The sequence below is a fragment of the Nannobrachium achirus genome (genome assembly GCF_963921795.1).
Source record: "Nannobrachium achirus genome assembly, chromosome: 5".
In the NCBI taxonomy this organism is placed as follows: domain Eukaryota; kingdom Metazoa; phylum Chordata; class Actinopteri; order Myctophiformes; family Myctophidae; genus Nannobrachium; species Nannobrachium achirus.
The window spans coordinates 29,407,810-29,417,977 of record NC_137814.1 but is presented as its reverse complement, the minus strand read 5'-3'; the positions used below and the strand labels follow the sequence as shown (position 1 = coordinate 29,417,977).

At 42.9% G+C, this 10,168-nt stretch overlaps 1 protein-coding gene across 1 annotated transcript; it reads right to left on the bottom strand.

Annotated features, from left to right (window-relative positions):
* Nucleotides 1-1,383: 1,383 nt before the first annotated feature.
* On the bottom strand, nt 1,384-8,335 carry LOC308285772 (uncharacterized protein). Its single transcript, XM_080726638.1, has 6 exons — nt 7,657-8,335; nt 6,911-7,122; nt 6,298-6,504; nt 4,753-5,297; nt 4,070-4,158; nt 1,384-3,221 (listed from the first exon to the last, which is right to left on the bottom strand). Exons 1-6 carry the CDS (start codon nt 8,263-8,265, stop codon nt 3,210-3,212), a joined length of 1,674 nt encoding a protein of 557 aa, XP_080582764.1. The 5' UTR covers nt 8,266-8,335; the 3' UTR covers nt 1,384-3,209.
* Nucleotides 8,336-10,168: the final 1,833 nt, after the last annotated feature.

Here is a 10,168-nt window from a genome sequence, read left to right as displayed (position 1 = left end):
CATTCAGGACAGACTCCCCTCTACGGCATGGAAACTTTTAATGTGAAACGAATCAATACTGAGCAACTGCATGCCATGGCCTGTGTACAGTACACCACCACCCAAAAAGCATGTAGCCTAAAAGTACAGTATCATGTAATAGTCAGAAGGTTGAGTTGTGCAACCTTTTATTTGTTATAGGCCGTGAATACATATGACTCACACTCTTGTTGGTGTAATCACTGGACGTTTAATTTGGCAATTATAAATTATTCCAGCTGAAGGTAAATAAATTACAACAGAAGCATAATAAAGTGACTATTGAAGAGAAACCCAGAAATTCACTAAACTGGCTACATGAGTCCATACAGAATGTCCTAGCAAGTACTGCGGTGTCACCCAGTATTTCCTCTATATTCAGTCAGCAGTGGCAGACCACCACAACATGACATCACATCATCAATACAGAAAAGGAGAGATTAAAAGAAAACTCATTACCCTGTATACATAACAAAAAGGTTAGTTAAATGTTTAGCAGTAGTGATTCATCATAATTCTATCCAAGCACAAATAGGCATAATACAGTAGCTACAATGACAGTTGTGAACCCAAAATCACTACTGTAATGAAATAACAGGGTCAACATTGAGCATACAATATTATAGTAGTGTAATATGTGCTACCTGTCTAGTGTACTACAATGATGCCATGCTGAAATGAACGGTGAACCCCTTGCTCCAGTCTTAGCCATTACGCTGCATTCAAGACATCTCAGAAATGTTACAAACAACATGACATGACAAAGGCTAGATACTGTACAGTACACTATATCAACACTGCGTGGGCTGGTAGCTGGCAGCCCACATGCTAGGCTACGCTGAGACTTACATCATGGTCTACTCTACAACAATAGTGCAGACAACTAAAAGCGTATAGTGCTATCAAAACAGTAGTTTAATATTGAAACAGAGAAATAATGCCATTGGTTTTTTGTTACCTTGCTATTCAACTTGTACTACTACTGTATCTGTTTGTGGAAGAACTCCAATTACTGAGTTGACTTGAATGCAGTTTATTAACAGCAGGGTGAAAAGCTGGCCATTCTGTGGAAACCACGCTAGTGAGGTAGCTCTGGTTAACACTTGGCCCTGGTGTAAAAAGCAGGCTAATGAGTAAGCCCTAAAACAACACAAAACATGGCAGGCCTAGAATTTAAAATGGTTATTCCAACAAAATACTTTAAAACAACTTGCAATAAATAAATTAGAAGCATTTTAACATCTCTCTCTCTCTCTCTCTTGTATAAGAACACAACTATCAGGTCATTGCTTGGTTTATAAATACTATATTACTATATCCAATAAAAAATACAATATGATAAATATTTCTTTTTAGGAAGCAAGATGGGACATAAAAATATATAGACATTTTCACCAGATCTTCACCAACTGTATTAAGATATTCACTCTGAAGTGTCAAGTCATCAGACAGTCAGACAGCAGGGTCATAAATAATAACCCAAGTTCTACTGTATATAAAATGACCATACAATTTGCAATGGGCATCATAATACCATGTCTGTTCATCATCTGTACAAGGCATCTAAAGATCAGTTCACATATAGAACCACTTACTGCACTCACTGTCTGTGGAGCAGGCCTGTCACCTACCACTCTCTCAATCTCTTAAATTCATTAATGGCTTATTAAAACCTCCTATGAGCAGCGATTTTCAATGTCTGGGTTAACATCCACATCAAAAAAAGTGTTTCAAAGAACTGATATTAAAAAGCTTTTTTTCCCCTCCCCTTTTTTTACATATGTAAATAACCACATATAATAAACGTATGCTGTCTGACTCTGATCACTTCTTGATCCCCTACAAATGTTGGTTTATTTAAATACAGAAGGCCAGTGTAAATTACATTTATAGAAAAAGATCATTGCACTAAAGAGGCTGCAATACATACATATCAATATTTAAAATTAAGATTTTTACAGTAGCCTAAACCTCAAACATCTGGAAAACAAAGTGCTTGAAATATTGAACATTAAATTACTGCACACTGTCATCCTGCTTTGTTATTTTCTCCCTCAAACTCGAATATTCTGCACCTATTACCATTACTTGGCATTACATCTATTTACTATTTTGATCTGTTTCATGGCTATCAAAGACTGAAAACTTAGGTCAACCATGAACCACCTCAAAGCTCTAGACTACAAAAATCATTACATTTGATTGAAATGCTGTGTTAACCTTTGAAGTGTCGATATTTCCAGACACTGTTAAAGGGGAAAACCACCCATTTTCAATATTGAACTATGTCATTAATATACCTTAGAGGAGTTGTGTGGAAATTTGATGACATCACACATTGTACTTTACAATACAAACCCCAAAATCAATCCTCCAGTTCTAGGCAACACAGAAGAGGGGGAACTTTTTTTCTATTTCCATACAACTCCTCTAAGGTATATTAATGATGTATTTCAATATTGAAAATGGGTGGTCTTCCCCTTTAAAGTTGAAACAACTGTTTCAATCATCACAATTGCTGCTTGTGGCAGGGGTTCCTAATCTATACTGTATATTTTCCAGGTTGGCCCTACAAACGGAATAAATTATTTTTTATGCCATGGCACCTACAGTAGGGGACCACACACTAACTACTCGGCCGATCAGCACCATATGTCTTGTGCACACTGCCAGTTGGCCAAGAAGTAAATCCCTGAATATTTCCACATACTGTGTTTCTTTTTTGTCTGAATAATCTTTACATTAATTTTGTGAATTCATAATCCCAGATCGACCGTCCCGCTGTCCCTCCATATTTGGGCAAGACTGACGTCATCAACATGACATCATCAACATGAGATCCATAGATCCGTTATTAGACCCCGTCTTGTTTTTCTCCTCCTGAGGTCCAGTCAAATCACAACATAATAATAGTACAATTCCTCGTCACGTGGAATTCCAGACTCAATGTACTCACTCATTCTAGAAAGAACGCAATAAAACCTTCTTTTATATAAACATTGGTATTTGAATTATAGGAAGTAGGGAAGGAAGATGTGCATTTCCATTCTGGCTTTTGAGCGGGTCCACCTGGGAGTTCCGTTCATTCTTGCTTCTGATTGGCTTGAAGGCTGGCCTCCCATCGCCGCGCCATAGCGTTTGGTCGTTGTGGTAACATGAGGGCCGGTGAAAACTGGGTGGGGAGGGAAGATTCAGCTGAACCACTGGATTCAACATGGATGGATGGATGGATGGATGCATAGGGAGTGGGGGATGAATGAATTGAAACAGGGGTGGATAAATTAATTGATAGATGAATGGCAGATAGAATAACAGATGCAGGAAGATGAATTGATGAATAAATCAAATACACTATTGATACAGTACATATCTGCTAGGCTGTGAACTGAATGCATTAGCAACTTAATCAGTCTCGAACTGATTAAAAAATCAATCAGTTCCCAAATGGACAAATTAGAGTGATTGAAGTGAAAATGACAAATGAATAGGTATATTAAAATGAATGAATGAATGAATGAATGGATACTCTAGACATTGTGAAAATAGTTAGGGTCTATAAAGGTAATGAATGGGCACTTCCCCAATATCTTTTTTCTCCGTCATTTCGATGTTTACTCAGCCACTTTACTTTACGTTTATTTGTGTTTCGCCTTACACTTGATCAGCTGCAATAGCAGTAGGCTAAGGGTATAGGCAAAACACGTGCAATTTTTATTTTCTTTTGTAAACTGTGTTGCCTTGTGCTTCTTACATCTGTATGTGGTGTTTTACTCAATGCTTGGATGTAGGACGTTCATATCTTTGGGTCTTTGGGTACTTAAAAAGCACTATATAAATCTGAGACATTATTGTTGTTATTGCACACTTTGCTCTGAGCCAGGCTGAGGCCAAAACGCCTTAGCCTTTAAACAAGAAATGTGCACTTGCATTTTTTGGGGAGTGCCGCTTTATCAACTTTCAACTGGTAGTTTCTTTGAATAAAGGTTACTGTGCGTTTGTGTTTGAGAATGTGTTTGTCAATATGCATGCATGTTCAACAGTGGGATCCTACCTTGAGGTCACAGGACAGGCTGGATCTTTCCATTTTGCGGGTCCTGGAGGGGGAGGGAGGTGAGGAGACGCTTCTGTCTGAGACCTCACCTACCATGCATTTACACCAGGGTGGTGGGACAGACAGTTTCAGTCAGACAGGGACAAGGTAGGGCAGAGAGAAAGTAAATACTGAGATAAGAATTAAATATAACATTTTCCCTCAACTATGTTTTGTATTCTGAGTAGCTACATTTTCATAAGATTGAATTGTGTAAAATGGCATACAGTTTTTTTATTATTATATATTTTTTGAATTACCATTGTTTAAAATATAGAGGTGAAGTAAGCTGCAATCTTTACATTTTATGTTCTACCCAAGATTCAAACCCAGGTCTCCTGTGTGGGATATCAAACAACACATATTTCTCAAATGGTTGATGGCTAGAAGGTATGTGAGTGACATCATCATCATACCCGGAAGTTATGTGGGAATGCCTATAGTGAGTGGCAAAAAACAAATTTCTTGCCTTGACTGCCCATACCGTACATCCAAACAGAAAATTCCTATCTGATTGCATTAAATGACATTAAACAATATTAAACTCACTGAGCCACTCACTTTGCCACTCGATTTGCCATTCATTTTATGCATGTGCATACCCTCTATTGAGTGTAGTGAATAATACATACTGTTATAGTTACCGTTATCAGTCATCCCAGGAGATACCAGCACCGTATCATATTTCTCCTGCACTCTTTTCCACTCTTCTTCCCTCCTCTTCTTCCTCCACTCTTCCTCCCTCTGCCTCCTCCACTCCTCCTCTCTCTGTTTCACCACACGAATCTCCTGCTCCACCAGCGATTGGCTGCTCAGCGAACGTAGTTTGAAGAAAGGGTTGGAGGAGAAGGTGCTCTCCTGCGGTTCCACCGATATCGGCGCTGAGTTCAAGCAAAACTCTGACGCGCTGCGGATGATCAGATTGGAGGTCTCGACAACGACAATGTTGGCGGACATGGCGTCCAGGCTGACCGCTGACCGGTCGGAGAAGCCGCCTGGTGAAAGAAGGCGGGTCCTGGAGGCAGAGTCCGGCTCCAAGATGATGACATTGTTGGCTGTCATCTCATGATAGAGGGGTCGCGGTAGGGAAGAGGTGGAGGAGGGAGAGGGGGAAGGAGAGATGGACAGGGTGGGGGTGCGGCAAGCTGGCGGGCGGGGAGGTGATCGCCCCGTCTGCAGGCTGGCAGGTCTGAAGCGGAAAAGGTGAAAAAGTTAATAACCTATTCAAAGCATGTCACCAATATAATAATATATCCACCTGTTTCCGCATGAATTTACTGTAGAATTATGTGTGGGATTTCTTTTTTTTTTTTTTTTTTTTTTTTCAGTTTGTAGGGTCTGAATGTCATTGGCGTTCCATACATCTAGCACTTACATTTACTGGGAATTAGTTATCAGTTGCTTCCCATGTTGGCTTTTGTCCTGAATCTATCCGGTCATTTTATACACATGATTAAAACAAACTGAAAGAAATCAGGCTACGGTGCTTACATGGTAATTTTGTTATGCCAAATCTCATTAAATGATGAACTATTAAAGGCAGCTGTTGCTCAGGAGATAGTGTGGCCATCTGGCCCTAGGAACCAGAAGGTTCTTTTCTTGTGGCATCGTACCAAAGTGTTCCTCAGCAAGTTACTGAATTGCTAAGCAAAACACTCTAATTGCACCAGACAAGCAGGTTGGCAGCTTGCAAGGTTCCCTCCGCCTTTGGTGTGTGAATGAATGGGTCCTATAGAAAAGGGCAATATAGCATTTACCATTCATCATACTACAACATGGCCCATCTTTTTCTAATAACCCACAGTTGGCCTTGGGAGACTGTGTAGACAACCACAATTAATCAAAACATTGTACAGAAATGTAACTGTTGGCATAATCAGGTTATCCTTACTGTAATTAATAACCTACAATTGAGGTATGGTAAGGCACATGACTATTTTGATAATGTCCACGTTGCCTTAGATGGGGGTTGACTGAATGATTATTGTGCATGTAAATATGTAAGTGACACACACACACACACACACACACACACACACACACACACACACACACACACACACACACACACACACACACACACACACACACACACACACACACACACACACACACACACACACACACACACATACAAACACCTACTCTTTCTTTCTGTCTGTCTGTCTGTCTGTCTGAGTTCTCCATACCTGGGTACTGGCAGTCCCTGTGCAACCCTTCCCCTCTCTCTGCGATGTCTCTCTTCTCTCTCTAGAGTGAGTCTGATCTCTCTCTCCACGGCGGTCTCTGTCTCGTCTTGGTGACTGCGGTATGAGGAGTCATCCAGACCAGAGTCCTCTGAATTGGGAGAGAGGGTTGAGGAGAGGGGAGGTTGTCTGTTGGGTTGAGGGACCTCCCTACAGTATGAAAGGAAAAATAATGGTGGTATCATGTTGGTCTCAAGACAATACAATCCAATGCAAAAAAAGGCCTACGTGTACTGAATGCACTATAGTGTAACGATAGTCATAGCCGAAATCACCCAGAATTTCGTAGGTTGGTTAACTACTGTGCAGACTGTTCCAATCCAAACCAGACATTTTCCCCTGACCTATATACCGGTATAATGTTAATTGGAGCCAAGGGCAGGGTTGTCAGCAGAAGATCAAATTACAATCAAACTATTTTTAACATCACTGATCAAGAAATCTAGCTTTAAACCTTGAAAATATGACTCTCTCAACAATGTGAAGAGGAAATAAAAAGCCTTTAAAGCTTGTAACTCAAAATGTGTTTTCAGTTACTGTACATCACATCTCTTACTTGTGTTTGAGACGGGGGCTGCGTGTCGGTGGGTACAGCGAGCTGTGGGTCCCCCGAAAACTCCCCTGACGTGTCATCCCTGGCTTGGGGATGGGCCATCCCTTCACCTCCTCTTCCATCTTCCTCCACTGCTGCCGCGCCAACAGGAAGTCCACGTGTTCCGAGTTGATGTTCTCGCCACTGGTCTCCTGCACACAGACGTCTGCAGGGACCTTTCCCAACAGACACAGCAATTGTTAGAAAGAGAGCATGGTAATAATGGTGCCTCATAAATGTCAACCACACACTTATCCAGGCGCATGCAGGAAATAAAAAGGTATACCACTCTCAGAGAGGAGACAATATAGTGATTAAAATATGCATTACCACATTGCACACTCTATAGGTGGTTGCACACTGCTGCGTTTTTCGGGCCGAATATCGGGGTGAATTTCGGAGCGCGTGAATAAAAAAATCAACCTCACGTTATGTCAGTCACGTTTGCACACTGCCGCCCGTTTTGCGCACCACTCGGTCCCTTGCTCTCTCTATCTCTCTCTCTCTCCTTGCCCTGAAAAACGCATTTCGCAACGAAAAACGCAGCAGTGTGCAACCAGCTTAAGCCTCCTGAGGGGACCACCCAGTTCCACTGGGATAGAATAAATGTTTTTTTACATGTTTGAAATCTGTATTTCTTGTTTTCTGTAAGACTAATTCAACATTAACATTAACATTATTAATTATCACTGGGCGAGGGTCAGCCTTACCTTCTTGTCCGGGTCGGTGGAGCTGGCTGTGGAACTCACCGAAGGAGAACGTACATAGAGATCCCTCCTCCTTTCCTCCTCATCCATCTCGATGTGTGCCTCGTCCTCTCTCTCCTCCTCTTTCATCCTCTCCTCCTCCTTATCTTCTCTCATCACCTCCTCCTCCAGCTGCTCAAATCTGTCTGCCTCCTCATCCCTGTCCTCCTCCCTCTCTTCTCCCCTCCAATCCTCCTTTCCGAACCACACCACCTTCTCCCAATCCTTTCCGTCACCTCCGTAAGCGCTGTTGAGTGTTGACAGTCCTCTGCTTACTCCTTCCTGGTTGGTGATGTCACAGGGTTTCGACATGTTGAGGTAGTCCTCCCCGGCATCGCTGTCTGATGACACGATAGCCAGCTCTGCCTTGAGGCAGTCGCTGAGGTCGTCTCTGTCCTCCAACATGGCCGCAGGAACTGCGAGCTGCTCTGACGGCTTTGGGCCAGACGCCTGCTGCTGCCCTGCCAAAGGGAACAGTTGACCATCAGAAGACGAAACACAGCTGTCTGTTTGTTCTCTGTTGCCTTTTACCGTTCCCTCTTCTCCTCCTTTCTCTTCTTCACCTCCTTTCATGTCCTGTGTTCCTTTGCTAGCTCCCCCTGTCTGTCTTCCTTTCTCCACTCCTTGTGGTTTCAGTAGGAAACCGCACTCAACTCTTTTTAAATCCTCCTCTTCCTCCTTCTCCTCCTCCCTCTCTACTTCATTCAGCTCATCAGTGATTGGCTCCCATGCCCCATGGCCTTCTGGGTATTGGAGCCGTTCTGTTTCCTGGCTGCGGCAGCCAATCAGTTCGTCCGTTTCGGATCCTTGCGGCAGTGGTGATGAGCTCATCGCCACAGCAACAGTTTCGGTTGGGTGTGTGGGATTGGGAGAGCCGTTGACAGGGTTACTGTTGCCGGGGCTACTGCTGTCGTGGCTACCGTCAGTGAGTTCAGGGGTTGTTCTTCGAAGCCCTGCGGTAGCTCTCTGTAGATGGACAGTGGACACATTTTCATTTAATTTTACAAAACAATATACTTTAACAACTTAAACCAACTATTCTCAGTAAAACGGATCTGAGTTACAACCGTACTTGGACCACTTTTTTCCATCTACACCAAATCTCTTCGCTTAAAATACCTGATCTCCAAGCTCACACCGTGTTGTGAGCTTGTAGATCTGCTATTTTTTTCCAAATGTTCCCTCTCCAGAATTGGTATGCTGGCAAGTGGGTACGACTTTCTGTTATCCATTTATGTTTTATTAAACAGTCTATGGTGGGAGCTGCATTAAAAGAGGGGTTGACTGAGGGCATTCCGTTTTAGGAATCAGATTCAAGCCAATGACATCCTGTGTATGATTGACAACAGCACCCTCATCATGTTGACATTACATAATGATTTTGTGCTCCGTTACACATCAATCCATTCCGCCACAGTGCGTAGATTAGCTCACTTCTAATATGGGACAAGTCCAGAGGTAACTCCATTGGTATACATTTTTGGAACCCTTCCTGTGCTTAATGTTCATTAGTGTAACCCCCCCCCCTCCCCCATACACACACACACACACACACACACACACACACACACACACACACACACACACACACACACACACACACACACGCACAAGCACGCGCACGCGCACACACACACACACACACACACACACACACGCACACGCACACGCGCACACGCACACACACACACGCACACACAATTGCTCACTCATGCATGCACATGGAAGCACCAATGGATTCATGCATGCACCCATGTGCATACTCCTATTCTATGCAGACAATCCATTCATATGGAACACATACGGTACACACAGTCACTAGAATAAAGCAGTGCATTTGCCCTAGAAATATTAGTCCAGGTAAACTATCCAAGAGAAAGCCAGCATGGCCATCACCAGGGCAACCCTGCGTTGGCTGTGAGTGGGTTACAAAACTATTATGGTCTGTCTTTCCAGGCATGTGCGGGTGACAGAATGGATACGTTGCCATGGTAATCGCAAAGATGTATGGCCTGGCTTTCTACTGCAAACTGGACTAAACAGTGACTGGACAGCGGACATAATAAGCTTCTTATTACAGAAAATTGAAATTATTGTCCTGAACTGATGAAGATAGACTGCACGTACGCACACATGTAAAATGTCGTGCATGCATGCATGAACGCATGCACGCACGCAAGCGCACACACACACACACACACACACACACACACACACACACACACACACACACACACACACACACACACACTGACTCACTTATTCATTCACCTATTCTTTCAACCATATAGGCCTAGTTATACAGTACATAGATTCACAGACAAAATTAGAGCTTTTATATAAGGATTATCCAATGCTCCTGCATCTCACTCATACAGTAGCCTACAGAAACACCCACACCCACTCACATGCACGCACATGCGCGCGCGCACATGCGCGCGCGCACACGCACGCACGCACACACACACACACACAC